The 20,885-nt window shown below is 38.5% G+C and overlaps 1 protein-coding gene across 1 annotated transcript in view; it reads right to left on the bottom strand.

Moving 5' to 3' along the window:
• OTUD4 (OTU deubiquitinase 4) overlaps positions 1-6,869 on the bottom strand; it is a 46,448-nt gene extending 39,579 nt beyond the window's left edge. Inside the window, exons 1-2 of the mRNA XM_074338473.1 lie at positions 6,127-6,869; positions 1,614-1,697 (exon numbers count right to left, since the gene is read on the bottom strand). Of these exons, the coding sequence (XP_074194574.1) occupies positions 1,614-1,697; positions 6,127-6,285 (243 nt within the window). The 5' untranslated portion in view covers positions 6,286-6,869. The remainder of the gene's footprint in view (positions 1-1,613; positions 1,698-6,126) is intronic.
• Between the last annotated feature and the right edge of the window lie 14,016 nt (positions 6,870-20,885).

Below are 20,885 nucleotides of genomic sequence, written 5' to 3'. Positions count from 1 at the left end.
TAAGTGTCCATGGATTTACGTCTTTTTTTGTTTCTCTTTTTTTAATATTCAGATTCTTTTATACATAGTATACTGTCAAATTTCCAAAAACTATCTTAAGTTTCAACACATACTTATAATAAAATGGCTACATATTTTAAATATCCCACCAATCAGAGGCTAGATCTGTACTAAGTGATTATTAACAGACTTAAAAAAACCCCAAGGAACCATTTAAAGTTGGAAGAGACCTAAGCAGTGTTCTGACACAAGCCTGCATCCAATATGAGATTCTCCTTTCTAATCAGAAAGTATCCATTTAGGCCATAACTGAACGTTCTTGGTCACAGGGTACACCCCCTCTTCCCATGACAGCCTTTTCCAATCTGGCCAATAGAAACTAAAGGTGCTTATTACTATAAGGAAAGTGAAACTTACCTCCTTGAAACTTTCAACCTCTGATTATACCTCACAAGACTGTAAAGGCTAAATACACACAAAGCATTTAAAACAATGCCAAGCACATAGTAGGTGCTCAACCAATGCTAACAATTTCCATTACTATCAACAACAGGTTTTTACCTTCTGGGGCCAATAGTGACTAACTCACTTGTAATTTGTTCAAATACTTAAAGACCACTCCACTTATGCCCCTCATCTCCACTACAACCTAAAACTCTCTATCGAGCTTCCACATTACCACTTTTCTCTTTATAAGACAAGTTTTCATATCTCCTGATCAGGCAGGTAACTCTCCTCTCTGGAATATATTACTGTCCATCTTGTAAGATGGCATCCAGAAAAATGTCACCAATAACAATTATTTTGCTTGAATATAGGAACACCGACCCAAGAGCACATCCAAACTGAGAACTATTTACCTACTAAGTCTTAGAACTGAGTTATTTACAAAGTGTAAACGTTCTTTTGGCAGTCAACAGAGGAAAATACCATTGAAAGTTGTCAGATGACATAATCCTAGTCATAAACCCAATACCTAGTAAATTCTATAAGGCTTTCAATGTAAAATGAAAATAGGTCACTCATCTTTTTTCACAGCCTTCTATACATACTACTAAAAAATTACAATAAGGTGCTAAGTAAAATTCTATTAACTATTAATCATTATTTACATAATTAGTGTTCTGATGTGATTCACAATTATGAACCCTAAAAATTAAAAACCTAGTAATGCCTGCTGATAAAACGCTCGGTTATTAGCTATACTCAGCATTTTTTATTTTAAGTCTGAAATATTTTAAATTCATAGGGGTTACAATCACAGAAAACTCTATTAACCACAACATCCAATTCCCTGACCATGTTAGACAAAGCTCACTCTTCATATGCAAGGATCCTGCCCAAGTCACCCTTCTATCCTCTACAACTCAGTGTCTTATCTGTCATAGAAGCGTTCTAAATGTCTGAATAAATGAATACCACAAAACAGCCAAAAAAAAAAAAAAAAAAAAAAACACACACAACATAACTGGATGCAAATTCAATAAAGCAGTTCTTTTTTATAGGGTGATTTTCATAACCTGCATTAAGATTCAGCCTGTGAAATTCCCACTAGGCCACTTCTAAAGGCTGAACAAGTCAAGACACCATTGCATGCTAAAATTCCAAATTACCGCTTCAAATTTCTCTCTGTTTTCCCGAAGATAGTGAATACAGGCCATTCTGACTTCAACATGGCGAGACTGAGAGTGCAATACCTAAAAAGAAAAAGCAACACATCATTAAGCATTTTGTTAAGATTTAAGTTGCAACCTAGTTCTATCTTTCACACCAAAATAACCTCACAACCAACACACATTAGTCTCCCTCCATTTCCCTATCTAATTTCTAGATCTTTATTCATTCCCACCTCTTCCTCTAACCACAAAGATGGCATGACATATAAAAACAGTAGTACTTTTTAAGCCAGATGATATGAAAAGACAAATTTCCAAAGAAGACATACAGGTGGCCAACAGACATATGAAAAGATGCTCAACATCACTAATCATCAGGGAAATGCAAGTCAAAACCACAATAAGATAATCATCTTACACCAGTCAGAATAGCTATTTTCAAAAAGTCAACATAAGGTGTTGGCGAGGATGTGAAGAAAAGAGAACCTTTTGTGCACTTTTGGTGGGACTGCAAATTGGTGCAGCCATTGTGGCAAACAGTATGGAGGTATGGAGATTTCTCAAAAAACTAAAAACAGAACTTATGACCCAGCAATTTCACTTCTGGATGTTTATTTAAAGAAAACAAAAACACTAATTCGAAAAAATATATGCACCTCTGTGTTCACTGCATAATTATTTACAAAAGCCAAGATATGGAAGCCACCTAGGTGTCCATCAAGAGACGAATGGATAAAGATGTGTGTGCCTGTGTACGCACGCATGTATATGTGTACACACATGCACGCACATAATGGAATATCATGCAACAATAAAATATAATGAAATCTTGCCATTTGCAATAACATGGATGGACCTAAAGAGTATTATGCTAAGGGAAATTAGTCATACAAAAACAAATACCATATGGTCTCACATGTGGAATCTAAAAAAACAAAACAAAACAAAAACAGATGCAGGGAGACCAAAGGGATGGTTGCCAGAGGGGTGGGGGATGAAGGGATGGATGAAAACATTGAAGGGGCATATAGTCAATAATACTGTCAGAAGTTTACATGGTGACGGATAATTACTAGAATTAGAGGAGTGATCACATTGTAAGGTACAAAAATGTTGAATCACTATACTGAACCCCTAAAACTAATATAACATTGTATACCAACTATACTTTAAAAAAAAAAAGCTACAATGCCAACTGAGTGATTCTTCCTTATAGTCAGGGTGAGCAGAGAATTAAGTTAAAGGGAGGTTCCAGTTGCACATTTTATAGGTCTCTGGATAAGTAACAGCCAAGACTCATTTATATAGTCACAGAATCAGAGGCACAAATGTCTGGACAGCTAGTAACCCTGTTTCCCCGAAAATAAGACCTAGATGGACAATAAGCTCTAATGCGACTTTTGGAGCAAAAATTAATATTAAGACCCAGTATTATATATTATATTATACCCAGTCTTATAGTAAAATAAGACCGGGTCTTAATATTAATTTTTGCTCCAAAAGACACGTTAGAGCTGATTGTCCGGCTAGGTCTTATTTTCGGGAAACAAAGTATGTCCCTTTACACTGAGATACACTGAAGATGCACTATTTCTAGTGAGGTTGGCAATGAGTTTGTGTTCAGTGTACTAGCTGGTTTTCAGCTTAACTGAGTGTACCTACATTGATGTCCTAAGAAATATTTAAAAACACTCTTATACCCTGTAACCTTCCAGCACCAGAAGGCTTGTCCATATGAAAAAACAACCATTACACAATTTGTCAATTCAACAAATGATAACAACACTTCTTTCACAGAAGCTATATTGGACACTACTGTGAATCAAGGAATTACTAGTTTGAGTAAACCATAGTGTCATCTGATATGGCTTTCCTGCAGTTAGCAAAGTGAAGCTAGTCTTAAAAGTGATTTACCTAGCAACAGGTGGCAGACATAAATGAATTAAAGCTTATTTTCTGTCAAAAACAACGGTAGGCATATCTCCTGTTTTTTCTCCTTTTAACAAAGATTTTATTAGCACATGAAATCTGAACCTGTTACTCAGAAGCAAAACTCCCAGCAACTTCCATCAAGTATTGGGTGCTGGTGCTTTACAAAACCAAGCACTGCAAGAGAAGCAAGGTTACATACACGACAAGTGTTTAAAAAGTATTAATATTGTGCAAGTTCAAGGACACTCAGGAAAAATTCAAATGGTATTACAAATATCTCTGCAAATTATTATACCCGTGAAAATAAGCTAGAAAAAGGCGGCTTTCCAATATTTACTTGGGAAACGATAGTGATAAACACCGAGGAAGGCTCAGATACACTGCTTTAGCAAGTCCTCAAAGAGTGCCCTATTTTTAGCTCCATAGCCACAAAGCTGATTCAGGTCAGGCCTCCTGCAGGCCCAAGTCCAGTAGTGTAAAAAGGGAAGGTCCTATCTAAATCAGGTAATTTGGAGAGGTACGACTTACTCCTAATTCAAGTCTCTGCCCCACTCCCCCCAGACACCATTCAGATTATTTACTGTGACTCCTTCTTAGTAATGTTCAATTATTTTGATATTTTTGGAGAAAATATTGGCAAAAAATTAAATCCTTTGTACATATTTTTTAAGAGCAGCCTGAGGTTGTTGCTAAGTCACCCACCCACCACACACACAATTTGTTATTGGCCATGAAGGCTACATGGTTAGTGCATGTCTACTGAAATTTCCCCAAAAGTCATGGTATTAAAGTTTTCTAAGCTCAGTATACTAAAAATCAGTCACATAAGTGGAGGAGATAGTCCCTTATGCCTAACTTATTTTATTGCATCTTATTGTAATGAGGTTTAGCTGATGTTACCAATGAGTTTTCAGTATAACTAGTTCTCGCCCCTTTCTACCTAAAAATAGAGATCCCACACTACAATAAGTTCACCAATTATCTATGGCATGGAATACTGGAAATCAGACACTCTTTTCTGCTTCAATATAAACTAGGATCTGGATAATCCAACTCCAAATAAGTGCCATATGTCCCTTATTTCTATTTGTTTCTACCTCTTCCCTTACCAAACGCTCACTAGTGCTAATACATATAAATAGAGGCTGAATTCACTTCCACCTCTTCCCTCTGCTTCTGGAGGTGCTGAGGAGTTCAGGGAGGCTGAGACAGAGGAAGTAGGACAGATGGAGATCCCCAAACTCACAAATGGGACAGACTTGTTTACCTACTAATAGTAACGACTAGGGTGGGTGGCAAGACCGAAACATCCGGAATTTCTAAAAATTAGAGAAATGTAATGAACTGAAAAAGACAAAGCTTGATTTGGGGAGCTCTAGGAAAAATGTCTGAATGACAATGCCTGCAATATAATGCAAAGGTTTGTACCAGTTAAATCAATTTGTTTCAAAAAAACAATTTCATGATACTGATGTGAAAATAAGCGCCCTTGGTAAATAAACGGCTGGCCTTTCAACGTCGAAAAAAATGAAAATAGACTGGTCTACAGATGTTAAGTAAAACACTCACAAATAGAAATTTTGAAAGCTATTTAGCATTCAAAAAAGGTGAGAAAACAAAAACATAAAAACTCCACGGAGGGGAGGGGAGGAATCTTAAACCGAAGAAAGGAAAGCAAACTGAAAGGTATGAAATACACACCAGGGAGGTAACCTGAAACTTTTATTCAACTATTTCAACAGCTATTTTTCAATATAGGATGGGTTTTGGTAACTGCATAACTTCCAACTACAGTGTTATATAACATAGAATAAGTTCTTACAAGAAAAACCAGAAATACCTTCCTAGGCAATTGTGTTACAAAGTTATTTTGACCATTAACAGGGAAAATACTCGGTCAAGAAGGGCCTAAAGAATCCTCAATTACACCCTTCCTACTACCAACATCAAAACAGACTTTTAAAAAGTAAACGATTTTCAGCGTATCTGTATTGCCTTGCAGAACATAATAAAGTGTGGGATCTACTCAAAAACTATTATTTTTAAGACATTCTGTATTTTTAAAAGGTTGGTTTTCCCAAATTGCACATTGTCCCCCTTTTGATTCAGTGGACATCGTGCGGGCTTGACTACCCCACATTCCAAAGTCCAGTCGCAGAAAAACTAACGTTCTGCGAGTCAAGTCTGGTGCACCACCTCCTCCAGTAAACATTTGGTTAACTGGTGTGAACGCTCTGCTTCTAAAACGGAGAGACGGTGAATGCGGAACAGAATGGAAAAATACCATTTCGCCAAGTCCCCAGCAATCAATCAAACGTACACGCTCTCAGCAGGCCTCACAGGTTGTCCTCAACTCATTACCTCTTAACCTAGAGGGACGACACCCAGTTAATTTACGGGTTTTTAAGTTTCGATTTACAGCTTCCAGACAGGCTAGCGTCCCATTCCGGCGTTACAATGGGCGGCTGTGACGACAGCGGGGCCACGCGCAGCCCCGGACGTGGGCGGCCGGGACAGCTGCCGGCAGCCGCTTTCCCACCCGGCCCCAACGCCCCCACCCCACCCCCAACCCCATTACCTGCTCTGCCACTGCCCGGAACAGGCACGACCCGTCCTTGGCGACCAGTTTCCGATATAAGCCCAGTTTCCGCAGATAAGCGTCCATGGGCGTCGCGTCCTCGCGGGGCTCTGAGACGCCCTGGTCCCCGCCGTCGAGGGAGCCGACGGCTGCCTCCATGTTGCCGGTCTTGCTGCAGGCCAGGCGCGGCGCGGGCTAGCCCCACATGGCCGCGGTGCCGGCTCCTCAACGCCTCGGCCTAGAACGAGCGGCGGCTCGGGCTCGGGCTCCGCGGGCGGCAGGCGGTGACGGCAGCCGGAGGCAGCGGTCCGCGCTCTCCGCGCGCATGGGGGAGCACTGCCTAATGCATGGCTGTGCGCACGCGGCCTCCTCCCGAGGGACCGCGCGCCCCACGGAACCGAGTGGAAATTAAAGAAAACCCGAGAGTGAGCACTCACGTCCCGGCGGCCTTGCTGCCCCGCTCAGCACCTGGGCCGGGGGTCGTCTACCCTACAAGTTTCCTCGTGCCGACTGGGGTGAGGCGAGCAAGCCCCCGCCCCCCACACGCGCGGGGCCGGCTCAGGTGAAACGACGCCTGCGTCCCCCGCGCTCCCTACACTGGAAGCCAAGAAAGCCAAAAGAGAAAGACGCGGCCTCTCGTCTCCCCACCTCGCAGAAGGGCGCCGGAGGGGCGGGGAGCGGGTGGGGGCGCTTAGCGGAGGACAGCACCCTCGCAGCCCAGAATTTGTTTTCGCTTTCGGCCCGACAGCGGGGAGAATGCCGGGAAATGTAGTTTTGTCAGCAGCAGGAAGTCGGCTTGCGACGGGCGGGGACGCGCAGCCGGCCTGCCCGTGGAGGCGGCGCCCTGGAGGCACGCGAACTACAAGTCCCTACAGCACGGGCGCTCCCGGACGTCGCTTCGCGCTTCCCGGGCACAGCGTCCGCGAGCTGGCCGAGGGTCTCAGCGAGCTGACGCGCAGTAATCTCCGCGTGCCTCCCCGCCCGCCGGACCGCCCACTGCACCGCGGTGCCGCAGAAAGAGCTCGCGCCGTGAGTGCGCGCCCTGAGTAGTGCGCGGAGTTGCCAGGGACACGGCGGCGGCTGGGTGGGCCCTTTGTGTATTCCCAAACAGAGGGCGCACCTGTCTGCTCCCTCCCACACCCCCACACCCCCTCTTCTCGAGGCGTTTCCATGGAGGTGGCTTTAACGGCTTAAGCAGAAAATACAGTTAATTGGCGAAGGTTGGTGGAACTGGCACAGTGTAGGACGACACAGACTGTCCATAAATCACCCCTGAACTGCTGATTCCTGCTAGAAATTCAAAGTACAGCTCACGCACTGTGGCAAGATGATGCCTTTGCCACAGACACTTTTGTTCACCCTTCCACTGTAGCTGCGCACCCCAGCACAAAAAGATGTCACTGGTCGGAAAATCTTAGAATTTTTTTTCTTAAAAAATTCATCTTTTAATTGCTTGATAACATACTGGACTTGCCATGGGTTCCAGTGCTTGAGGTTTCCAGCTCAACTTCCCACCCTCTGAAGTTGAATGTCAAGTTATGTTTAGAACCCAGCATTTCTCCAGCACGTTTTTGTGACACCAGAATTTTATTTTGTTACAATACAACAGCAGCTGGTATCCTAATTATTTAAATACATAGTTAATCATAAAATGTACTCCAGTCTCAAGGCCATGGTGGGGTTTAGGGGTGGGTCAGAAGAAGGGAAAAGTGGGGGATTACTGTAGGTTTAGACATGTAGTCAAACTCTGGAATGGGGACAAGGTAGGCCAGATGGTGAGTCCAATGCAAACTACCGAAGACTCTAGAAATTTGTTTTCAGTACTTTAAGTGCAAGCAATTAATGACGTGTATTCACTTTCCTTGGAGCATCTCAATTTGATGTCTTAATGTTTAAAGATTCTATCTCCAGTCCTGCTGTTTTTGGAGACTACAAAAGTTACTGTGACCTAAATAAATTTTCTTGTCCCAATATTAACTTTTGTACATGTAGTAGAGAAATAAACAATATGGAATCACTTTTAGAAAAATCTAGTTTCAAGTCAAACCTTTTCTCTAAAAACATTTACACTACATACACTTCTCATTCAACTCAAAAAGAATTACTGAAATTTGTCACTACTTACAACATGGCTTGTCTTTTTTTCCTTTTTCTTTTTCTTTTTTTTTAAGCATGGTTTGCCTTTCAATCTGCAGAAAAATTCAAAGAGAGTTAACACCTAAACTGTAGAGCTTAAATATTGAATTCCTAAATGAGTAGATTCTGTAGTATTCATTTTATAAGCAACAGACTTTCTGATATGCCAAAAAAAACCATGCCTTTCCTAACATTTAATATTCGTTCAATCAGAATTTCTGAAGCTAATCTCATATTCAGTATGTATTAATGGAAAGTATACTGTATATATCGTGGTAAGATTGCATTGAATATCTTAAGGATATATAAGAAATATATTTCCAGGGACTTCACATTTGAAAATTTGTCAACCGTTTTTTTTTTTTTTGTAATTGAAACATTTGTGACTATATTGCTTTCATTTTTTAAAAAGTCATTCAAGTCAAAAGTTTTGCTTTTATATGCACAATAATTTCATTTGGGGTGACTCATAGTGTTTCAAGCATACTTTCTATTTTATCCATATTTCAATCTTATTTAAATATGCTTTAATATATTTTTAACAAAGTAATATCACCATCTTCTAAAGTCCCAAAATTCTTTTAAAATACTTCGAAAAAACGAAAAAAGAAAACCTGGGGTGGCAGGTTATCTCAGTTGGTTAGAGAGCGGTGCTTTTAACAACAAGGTTGCCAGTTCGAGCCCCACATGGGCCACTGTGAGCTGTGCCCTCCACAACTAGATTGAAACAAGTACTTGACTTGGAGCTGATGGGTCCTGGAAAAACACACTTAAAATAAACAAAAGTTAAAAAACAAAGAAAAAAGAAAACCAAATACATCATTAATTCTACAATATGTTTATTTTCTATTACAAAAATTTAATTCACTGACAATAGTATAATCAAAATAAGACTGAGCATAGTCATTTAAATATCCTAGCATAGAACCTGACACTAAAGTCCACTTTCAAATTTTTTAAATGAATTTTTAAATACTAAGGAAACAGAGGCCTTTATCAGAATTCATCAAAATTCTGTGTTATCTTGTAAAAATGTGGTTTGTTATCAGAAGGAATAACACATTTCTGGTCTTTTCTACACTCGATGTCTTGACAAAATTACTTATTGTTCTCACTCCTACAGAATGAGAACAGAACAGCTTCACTCTAAACTATCTGCTTCTGGTTCCAAAATTAGAAGTAAAGCACCTGTTGTATCTGACCCTGGGCCTGTTTAAGGAAATCCTTTAGGTATTTTGATACCTAGTCCAAGACAGACCCTCTGTATGCCAAATCCCCAAATATAGCTCACTATTCAGGCAACGATAAAGGATCCTATGACCTTAAACTGGACCAAAACTTACAGAAACTCACTTTCAAAGGATCTTTACTTGTTAACATTAACTTATGAAACTTTTCAAGAAACCACATCTAAAATGAAAATCTTCACTCCGAGGAATCCATTTATGACCAGCAAAAGCGAAGAACTCTTTAAGCAGACATTTTAATCAAATAAAACCTGAAAGATACAATGCTACTGAGAACCAAATGAAATTAATCAAGTTCAACTTATACAAATGTGTCACCTTTCTTTTCTTATGCATAATCAATACCTCAAGTCTGCTTGACAAACTTTGGAGCTTAAAACAGTACTGGATGGGATTTTTTTGTTTTAAAAAATGATACTTTTCTGGAGTTTTTTCCAGTAAAAGGTTGGGTATTCTGAAACAACCGAAATACCCATTGGTAGATGGCTGGATTAAGAAACTGTGGTACATTTATACAATGGAGTAACACTTGGCCATAAAGAAGAATGAAATCTTACCATTTGCAACGATATGGATGGACCTAGAGAACGTTATGCTCAGTGAAATAACTCAGAGAAAGACAAATACCATATGATCTCACTTATATGTGAAATCTAAAGAATAAATGAATGAACTAATCAGAAACAGTCTCAGAGACATAGAGGAAAAACTGAGGGTTGCTAGATGGGGGGGATAAGGGGGAAGGTGAGGGAATTAGAAAGCACGATCGGTAATAACCACAAGATTGCCACAGGGATATGAAAGTCCGTTTGGGGAATATAATCAATAATGTAAAGATTTTATAGGGTTTCCGATGGACACTTGTCTTATTAGGGAGACCACCTCAGGGATGATGTAGATGCCTGATCACTGCGCTGCACACCTGAAGCTGAAGCTGAATAATAATGAATGTCACCTATAATTATATATATATATATATATATATATATATATATATATATATATATATATATATATATGTATATATAGTCACAAGAAGCGGAGTACAGCATAAGGAATAGAGACAGTGGAAATGTAATAGCTGTATGCGATGTCAGAGGGATAGTAGATTGGGGGAGGGGGTTATCACTCTGTGAGGGTATAAATGATAAAAGTCTAACTATTACAGTGTTTTGTACACATGAAGCTAATAAATAAATAAGTAAAATTATTTTAAAAATTGGGGAAAAAAAAGGTTGGGTATTCTGGTAGCCAGCCTCTAAGATGGCCCCCAATGATCCCTGTCTCCTAGTACTCACACTCTTGTATAATTGCCCCTACTTGTACCAACGTTGGTCTGGATGATCAATAGAGTACAGTAGAGCAAAAGTAATGGTACCTCACGTCTGTGATTAGATTATAAAAGACACTTTCGGCATTCTGGTTGTTCTCGTACGTTCCCTCTCTCATGGGTGACTCACTTTGGTGGATGATGGGTGTTATGGGTCCTAAGCAGACTTACAGAGAGGTTCTCTTGGTAGGGAACTGGAGCCTCCTGCCAGCAGCCATGTGAAAGCTTTGAAGCAAATCCTCCAACCCAGTTAAGCTTTCAGATGACTGTAGCCCTCGCTGAAATCTTGACTGAAACCTCATGAGAAACCTGGAGCCAGAACCATTCAGCTAAACTCAGATTCTTAATTCTGAGATTCTTGACCTCAGAAACTGTGTGAGATGATAAATGTTTGTTGTATTAAGCACTTAAATTGTGGAATAATTTGTTATACAGCAATTAATAAGTAATAGAGATAATACTCCATTGTTTCTCTTTACTCGGGAGACAGAAAATATATTGCAATAATTCATGAAAATAATCACTAATTTAATACCTTTAGTGGTTTTATTAGTTCTCTGCTAAACTAGCCAATAAATAGGATTTTTTTTTTAACTTTCTATTTATTTTAAGTGTGTTTTTCCAGGACCCATCAGCTCCAAGTCAACTAGTTGTTTCAATCGAGTTGTGGAGGGCACAGCTCACAGTGGCCCATGCGGGGATTGAACCAGCAACCCTGGTGTTACGGGCATCGTGCTCTAACCAACTGAGCTAACCGGCTGCCCAGGAATTTTTTCGACTTATAAAATCCTTTACAAAAACAGAGTAACCTAAGAATGTCTGAATTTTATTGCCACACAGCATTTTGGTTCGTTTTCTGTAAAAATTCAAGTAATTGAATCCTACAACCCCAATTGACCCTTGTATAGCTTCTCTGATAGTAGGACTTGGACTTTGTAAAATACGTTTCCCAGGCTCCTTTGCCATCTGGCTATTAAGTTCTGCCAATAGGAGGCAATAGAGTGAGATTAGAAGATGGTAGGAAGAGAAAAGAGACATCTTTCCAGATTTTTTTGCAGTTCCTGACTGTGTAGGCCCAATTCCCTGCCGCCAAAGAGGCCCTTCCTCCAAGGAGGTGAACAGTAATCCCATTATCCTTCCTTTTGTTTCCCCAGATGTAGATATAGCTATTGCTTCTGCTGTTGGCTTTGGGTAACACCAGTGCTCCACTCTTGTTTTCTCAGGCCTACACCTCTTAAATAACCAATTCACTACTTAAAATCTCCCATTAAAATACCTAGTGTTTTGTTTGTTTGTTTGTTTCTCTGACTGGACGCTGGCTAATACAATACTACATTCTGCTAGCTGTAACATGTAGGCACGTCCACCTCTTCCCTTATAAAGACATGGAAAGATTAAATCCACTCAAGATAGGGTCCTCTTTACCTGCCTGTTTAATCTCATACACACAATGGGATGGGGGCAATGTCTGGAATGTGGTCTCATCAGCCTGATTGCCTTTGACGCTACTATTTTGCCATGAAGAGAAGCCCTGGACATAGTCTTGAAATAAAATCAGTGACCATTTAAAGCTAGTTTTATTTTTCTGAGAAAAATATAACACAAATATATGCAAGTAAGCCTGATAGCTATTCTTGTCTTAATAGCCCCTGGCCAAATTGCCTTCTCTTATTTTTTTTTAAATTTTGCTTGATATATAAAATGAGACCATTTAAAATATTATATCAAATTAAGTATATGCATTGATGAACAAAAACAGAGTAACCTAAAGATACACGAAGTAGCATTTTTCTCAATTATTACCACATCTTTGGTGTGGGTTTATTAGATTTTTGGTCATAAGTCAAAATTACTTTTAATTTTAAAACATTTTCTGGTTAGTTGACCCAACTAATTCCCTTTTTCCCAGAGCTACTGTGAGCAGTTATCCATAAAAATGTACTTGCTGGAGTTTTTAATTAGCTTTTTAAAAAGGATTATTATTGATGTAAATAAAGTAATTGTAATTCATTTGCTATAGTTCACACTTCAACTCTACATCTGTTCTTAGAAGTTTGAAAAGACTGGTGGGGTTGTATTGACTACTTGCAATCAGAAAATGTTTCAATAACTGTATTTATGATGTCAAAACAGACAGAAGGAAAGCAAAATGCTTGCTGTATCAGTCAAGTTTTTGTTCTCAAGTATGGCAAATAACTGATTTGAGTTATTATCACACAATAGACAAAGTTTTGCTTTTATTTTTCTTTCTTTTAACTGAAATTACAAGTCATACAGAATTCAAAGAGTAATTCTGTACCAATAAAGAAACAAGGAGAAAAGTATTCACTCTGAAAAGCATGAGAAAGCTGGACCAGTTAAATTAGGCTTCACTTAATGATGAATTTGAATTTAAAATCAATGCTGTGAAAGGAGATTCTAGTGAATGCTTAAACCCTAAGAAACCTTTTGTTTTAAACACCTTCCTATGGTTTGGCCCACATGCAGAAGGCAGTTAATCTTCAAATGGGCACACATTCACAAATGAACTGCTCAGTGTTGCAAACAAGTACATTCACAGCCAATCGAATCCTTTCTTCAAATGGGCAGATTTTCACATAGGGACCCCAAGTGACAGGAACACACACATACCTGAAACACCTCTTTGATGTTTTTGAAGGATTATCTTGCAGGGACTTTTCTTCCTGTAATTCATAACACTAAGGATTGGATCGTGTTTACTTCTGCCCTGTGAGATTTTTCCAATAGCTCAGCTGAATTCTTTTTTTCTGATTACTGTTTTAATTGAAAAGAAAATTAGAAAAGTAGGCACATTTTTGTCCTTGGAAAACACTGTTTATTATAATCTTAATTCTTAATAGCAAAAAAAAAAAAATAAATGCATTTAAGTCATCAAAGTCCACACCAGCAAAATTCTCTCCTTAGAGGAGCTGAAAATAAAGTGCAAACTCATAACTGCCCCACTCTCACCTGTCCCGTTTCCATGTTCTGTCAATAAACAAAACAAATTAAAGTCTTTCTCAAAAGTCAGAGGGCATATTGAAGAAAGCCTCAGAGAGCAGAAAAATATACCCCCAAATTCATACTAAGAAAATTCCTAAAAGGAACGATTCCCTGGCATGTGTGTGCACCATTGTTTGCCTATGAGGATTTTTCTTGTCTCTTTTCTATTTAAACATGGAGTGGGCAGAATGTTTTAATCCAAAAATTTTACTTTGTAACATAGAAACAATAATTTGAAGTTTCTAAATAGGTAAGTGTCACCATGGAGACAAAAAGACATCTCTCTGAGATATGCTTCTGCCTGGAGCTTATCACTAAAAAAAGGACTTGGGATTCAAAGTGCATGCAGATCTCAGCATGCACTGTTGAGCTAGCTGAACCTTTGGTCTGTTTCTAACCCTGAAAATGGATTCTTAAATGTCCACATACATTGTTTGTTGATGTATAAGATGGTGTGATCTCTATGGGAAACAATTTGCAAATAACCATTAAAATTACAATTACATATACTCTTTGACCCAGCAGGTCTTCTGGGAATTTATCCTACAGATATACAGACTTGACCCTACTGACATGTATAGCATATACACATATGCTAAACAATGCGTAGATGAACACTATGCAGTCATATTGATATGGGATGATAGGCAAAATACACTGTGAAGCAAAAATGCCAAGTTCAGTAACAAGCAAACTGTATAGCATGCTACTATTTATGCAAAAGAAAGGGATCATATTAATATTTGTTTGTATATGCATAACATATCTTGTATGGATTCACCAGAAAAGTGCTAACATTAGTTGCTTCACAAGGAGTAAAGCTGGGTAAGTGGGGTACAGGGATGAAAGGGAGTTCTTTCATTCTATATTTTTAGTACCTTTTGAATTTTGAACTATGTAAATGTACCATTTGGAAAAAAAATAAATGTAAACAAAACAAAAATGTTATACAGGTGAACAAACTATTCACTGATCCACAGACGTTTTACTGATTCTACTCACATATAGGAATGTCTTATCATCTCTGTCTTTCATCTTGTATAAAATAATTTTCTAACATGGAAAAAGTATGTTCTGAAAAATGTACTAAAATACGAGTAGCAATAGCTAATTGAAGATATGGTATGTGCCAGGCAATATACTCAGCTCTTCACATATATTTTCTCTTTTACTTACCACAGCTACATGAGACTGCTATTATTTCTTATCTTCACTTACAGAGAAGGCCATTGATGTAACTGACACAGCTAGGAACCACACCTGGGTCTTACTGACTCAAAAACTTGTGTGCAATCACTCCGCCATACTGTTGATCTTTTCTTCTTTCAATATACTTAAATCCTTCAAAAACCTTTGGCTGTAATCAGCTTACTAAAATTGGGTAAGTGGGGAAAAAAAATGTATAGGTATTATTTGGCAACTGGTTATCTCACTTGATCAGTAAAAAAAAAAAACACAAAACAAACAAACAACAAAACAAACCAAAATAAACATGGCTTCAGAATAGAGGCCAAATATGATTGGCTGCCTTCTTGCATGCCAATGCAGTGTAATCTTGAAGCCATCTGGTCAAAATCATAAATCATAAAATGTAATTTGTGATTGAATGGGAACGTTCAACAAGAGCAAAATTAACCATCAAAAAAACAAAGCAAAACAGAACAAAAAATAACCCACTCTTCCTTGGTGGCATGGTATCTATCAAAGGCCAGATGTGAAAACATCAGTTAGCTTTGGGCTTTGTGCAAATTTAACATTTCTAAGGTTCACTGGACTTCAGTCTTGCGTAGTTCAAGTTTCATTTAGCCTTGGCAGTCCTCAACCTTGGTCTTCAAAGAATAAAGATATTTGAAAAACATCATAAGCCTTCAAATGTTTTATACCAAACAATGCTGATTACTTAAATATTAACAAATCAGTAACATCTGGGTTATTTACAACTTCACATGCAATTTCAAGGAGAAAAAGAAATGCCTGAAAGAATATATTTAGAGCTTAGTCAAATATAAAATTTGGGAAATATGCTTTTTTTGGGTCGGTTCGTGGAATTCCATCCATCAAAAGATCATCTACATCCATTGTGTAAATCAAGAGACTATTTAAAAGGTTATTTCTTTGCCACATTACAAGAAAAATACTCAATAATATTCATGTAAATAATAACACCATCTTACATTTAAAGGGCTTTGGTATTTACAAAGGGACAAAGTTTTTTTTTTACATTTTATAAAATCAATAACAGTGACTTTTAAAAGAGATGACTGTGATAAACTTTTAAGTATTTAGATGATTATAATATCTTTTACTTTCTAAAACTCCTATCTACTTCTAAAAGAGTTTGAGGTCATTTATAATGAAATACATGTACGTTTCTGTTTGAGTCTAGGCAGGAAAACAGAAACCACTCAAGGTCTTTCACAAAAGGGGATAATAATTCAGAGAATTAAATAGTCACAAACCAAAGATAGAAAAGCTGAGACATAGGACATTGAGGCAACCCAGAGATTAGGCTACCACCACCCCAAAGCAGGACCACTGGAGGAGGTGTACTTACTAAAGTCCAGAAAATGGGCTAGAATGGGGGGGACTCAGCTTCCCACTGAGGTGGGACAGAACGGGCTGCCTGGCAGGAACCCAAACCGAGAATGTGACACAACCACTTCTGCAGATGCTGCATGAGGCAGAGTTGCAAATAATTTACTTTCTCCCTTCCTCCTGTCCTTCAGTCTTCTGCCAGGGCCTCTCATAGGCTGAACCTACCTTAAAGCCAGCGGAAGAAGGAACTGGGAGATGTATAATAGTTACGCTCTGAGAGTAGAGCATCTGAAGAGCAGAGAATGGATTCGAGAATCTAGCCTCTTTGCTATTTAGCATCCATTCTTACCCTTAGATCAACAGAAGAGAAACTTCATGCTCTGCCTAACATGAAGCTACTATCCATCATGCAAACAAAGATACTGACATCCTCTCAGCAAGGGGAGACTGAAGTATTATCAGCCATTGCATCCATCTCAAGGTTCTGCAGGTGACGTGCAATCCTCATTAACGTGGCTCCTGACATTGACCTATAAACTCAATTGTAAAATTAAGCACTACCAATTCTCTTTCAACATAGTGGGGAAGCAAGAGAGGGAAAATCTGAAAGAAAAAGATCTGGTGTGTATATCTATACACAGATTAAATAGATGATAGGTAAATAGATATTGTGTGTGAGTGTGTGCGTGTGTGTATTTTTGCATACGTGCTACAACTCTTATTTCTGTAACCATTACAAGGTCAAAGGTGATATTTATTACTTCCTTCACCTCCCATTCCATAGTCCTCTTGTCCTCACCCAGTGCCTTCATTGTTGGAATTCTTTACCTGATTGGGTGACTACAACCTTTATTCTGAAGGACCTGAGCCCATAATAGTGCAGCTGTTAATGTGTTGCTTTATGTTAGGATAGAGCTGTCTCCTCCTGAATCAGGCCTTGCTACTGTCCCTCTGGGGCATGCTGGCATCTGACTCTAGTTAGTTATGACTCTGGAAGCAATGACAGAGGAAGGATAAGAAAGATTGGTAACAAGCCATGCAGGATGGCTCTTCCTCTCTCCAGCAAACATGAGGCTACCCTGTCCTTGGAAGAGGCTTAAGAGCAAGGTCCTAGGTCTTCTTTAGCCTTTTCTCCACCCCTGAGCTGCAGCCATAGATGCTGGCCTTGTTTTATATTTCAGACTGGATAATGTGTGACTCTCACTCTTCTCACAAATGGCCTCCTCTGTCTGCTTTGAGTACACGTTATCTGTACTCTGGGACTCGCTCACACCAAGTCATTTAACTATCTTTCCCAGTTGGCCAAATATTTTTTAATCTATATAAAATATCCTAGAGTTTCAGTTCTTTTTATAATAATGTATAGCTGTTATTCTACGAATTTCTAGCTTCTGATATTACAGAGTTGAAGTTAGATGGCAGTTTCTCTATTTACTTCCTTTGCTTCCTTTGTAAGTAAAAAAGAAAAATGAAAAAAAAATTTCTTCCTGGAAGCTTTTTTTTTTTTTTTTAAGATTTTATTGGGGAAGGGGAACAGGACTTTATTGGGGAACAGTGTGTACTTCCAGGACTTTTTTCCAAGTCAAGTTGTTGTCCTTTCAATCTTAGTTGTGGAGGGTGCCGTTCAGCTTCAAGTTGTTGTCCTTTCAGTCTGAGTTGTGGAGGGCGCAGCTCAGCTCCAGGTCCAGTTGCCATTGCTAGTTGCAGGGGGCGCTGCCCACCATCCCTTGCGGGGTCGAGGAATTGAACAGGCAACCTTGTGGTTGAGAGCCCACTGGCCCATGTGGGAATGGAACCGGCAGCCTTAGGAGTTAGAAGCATGGAGCTCTAACCACCTGAGCCACCGGCCGGCCCCTGGAAGCTTTTATTTATCCAAAATACTTAGAGTTTCAAGTTTATCAGAATATGCCTAGGAATGTATCTTTCCTGATTAAGATCATCTGAAATTCGGTGAGTCCTTTCAGTCTGCATGTCCTTCTTCAGCTCAAGGAAATTTTCTTATGCTATGTTTATTGCCCTTTTATCTCCCCATTATTTCTTTCCATGGAATGCCTATTATTCATATGTTGGGTCTTTAGGACCTATCTTTCAAATCTCTTCTCATTTCCCTAATGATTTTGCATCTCTTTGTATTTTTGTTCTATGCTTTGAGATCTCTTTCACTTGATCTTCAGGCCTGTAATTTGTCAACTTTAAACATCTTCTCTTGTATTAATATGCTAAATTCCTAGTCCATTTGTGCTGTTCATGAAACTCTTTGAGTTCTTATTATACTTTTAATTCTCTTCCAGCAGCTCTCTTTCAATAAGGAATCTTTCTGAGGATTCTGTTTATTCATCCTCTCCCTGCTGGCTGGACCTAGATAGATTGATCTTCATGTTGGGCTGTACCTTTCTTTGACAACCACACTTCCCACAGGAACGATGGATTTTAGATGCCAGTATTGGTGTCCTCTAGTGCAGGTCCTTAGGTTATCATCTGACTCAGAAAGGAGAAGGACCTGCAGCCACTCCCTCTCAACCACGAGTTGTGTTCATAATTGGCCCCACTTCTTCACTCCTTCCCATATCCATGCCCTTGTAACTTTGTAGTACCTTCCCATTCTGGATGGGATTTTCTGCCTCAGGACTCTATATTGGTCTTAGCCATGTGACTTGATTTGACCAATGAGATGTTTTCAAGTAGAGACTTGAAAAAGCGCATGCCCATTGCCACTTGGTGTCTGGTTCCTTTTCCATGGGAACATCTCTAAGCTAACCTGTGGTAGGATGAGACGTGTGGAGCAGAGGTGTGTCTGAAAACATAGACTAATATATATAATGCTATCAAGGACATCTTCAATTTGTAAAAATTAAAATAACACAAATAGTTATTATATCTCCAGGCTTCCCAGGCATTTTTGTGGAACAAAAGCCGAAGTCCTTACAATGATAGACAAGGACAGGCCCTATATGAGCTCCTGTTCTCTCTGATCTCTGATTTTCCTTCTTGCTTATTCTGCTCCAGGTATACTAGCCTCCTTGCTCTTCTTTGTCCAATACAGGCGTTCTCCTACCTCAGGACCTTTGCACGTGTCTGGAATGCCCTTTACCTTTTACCCAGGTATCCAAATGCATGGCTTACTCCCTCAATTCCATCACGTCTCCTCAAAGATCACCTTCCTTTATCACCCTGTTCATTTCCTTTCAAAACTCTTTTATCTTTTTTTTCTGTTTTATTATTTTCTACAGCACTTACCGTAATCTAACATAGTCTATATTTTACTTATTGTTTGTTTTCTTTCTTCCTCACTAGATTGTAAATTCTATGAGGGCAGGGATTTTTAATCTGTTTTGGTCACTGCTGTATCTCACATACCTACCTAGACAGTACTTAGTAAATACTCATTAAATTGAATAAAACAATCAATATTTGAAACATTGTCTTTGGCATGGAGCCAAATGCTTATTTTTATTTTAACAGAACAAGATTTCTGTTAATCTAAAATTTGTATCACGTCTTTAGTTTCAAGCAAAGTCTAATGGTGATTGAAAGGAGATGGTAGTTTTAGATACAACTTACTTAATCTATTAATGGCCTATTAATATAGGGCCTAATAATTCCCCTGTTATATACAGGATTTGTAAGATCTTTTCATTCATAGAGGATTCTCATAATGGTAGATAGTGAATTTTTAATAAATTTGAATATCCAAATAATTTTTTATGTGAAACAAGGGACTAATTACATCTCAAGAAAAGCCTTAAAATTTTTTAAACATTCTCAATGGATTTCTCATCAAGTTAAAACAGAATATAGTTTTGGCCATTAGTATTATGTGACATGAGGTATTCTGAAACTTTGCTTAAATAACTTCATAATGTATTTCAAATAGTGAATTAATTCAACTCTCTCATGTCACAAATTGTTTATGTATATAAACATTTTTACAATTAACAGTGAGAAATGCTGATAATAGAATGTAAAATACACAAAAATAAATCAGACAAGAATCCCCTTTTTCCATTTCATTCTGCATGTCATTAAGTATTCTTCATAAACATGGTTATAAATGCAACACACCAATCTATAGGGGTCCTCTATAATTTATTTATCTATTCCCTTGTTATATATAGGATTTGTAAACTCTTTTCTGTTTTTCTCTATTGTAAATAAGGCTTTGATGATCATCCTTGTACATAATACTCTGAATGTATTGCTGATATATATATTTTGGGTAGAGTCCTGACACACAACTAACAAATCAAAGGATACAAACATTTAAGAATTTCTTGCTACTAATCATCACATATTTTCCAGCAATATTACATCACTTTGTCAGCAGTGTACTAGTGCATCTCATCCCGCTTAAACCACCACTGAAATTTTTTTATTATGGTAAAATATACATAACATAAAATTTACCGTTTTAATAAATTTTAAGTGTACAACCATCCCACCATTCATTTTCAAAACTTTTTCATTTGCCGAGTGAAACTCTATACCCATTAAACACTGTTGTATCATGG

The sequence above is a fragment of the Rhinolophus sinicus genome, linkage group LG07 (assembly GCF_036562045.2).
Source record: "Rhinolophus sinicus isolate RSC01 linkage group LG07, ASM3656204v1, whole genome shotgun sequence".
NCBI classification, from domain to species: Eukaryota; Metazoa; Chordata; class Mammalia; order Chiroptera; family Rhinolophidae; genus Rhinolophus; species Rhinolophus sinicus.
Note: the sequence above shows the minus strand (reverse complement) of the source record. Positions and strands in the feature narration are given on the sequence as shown.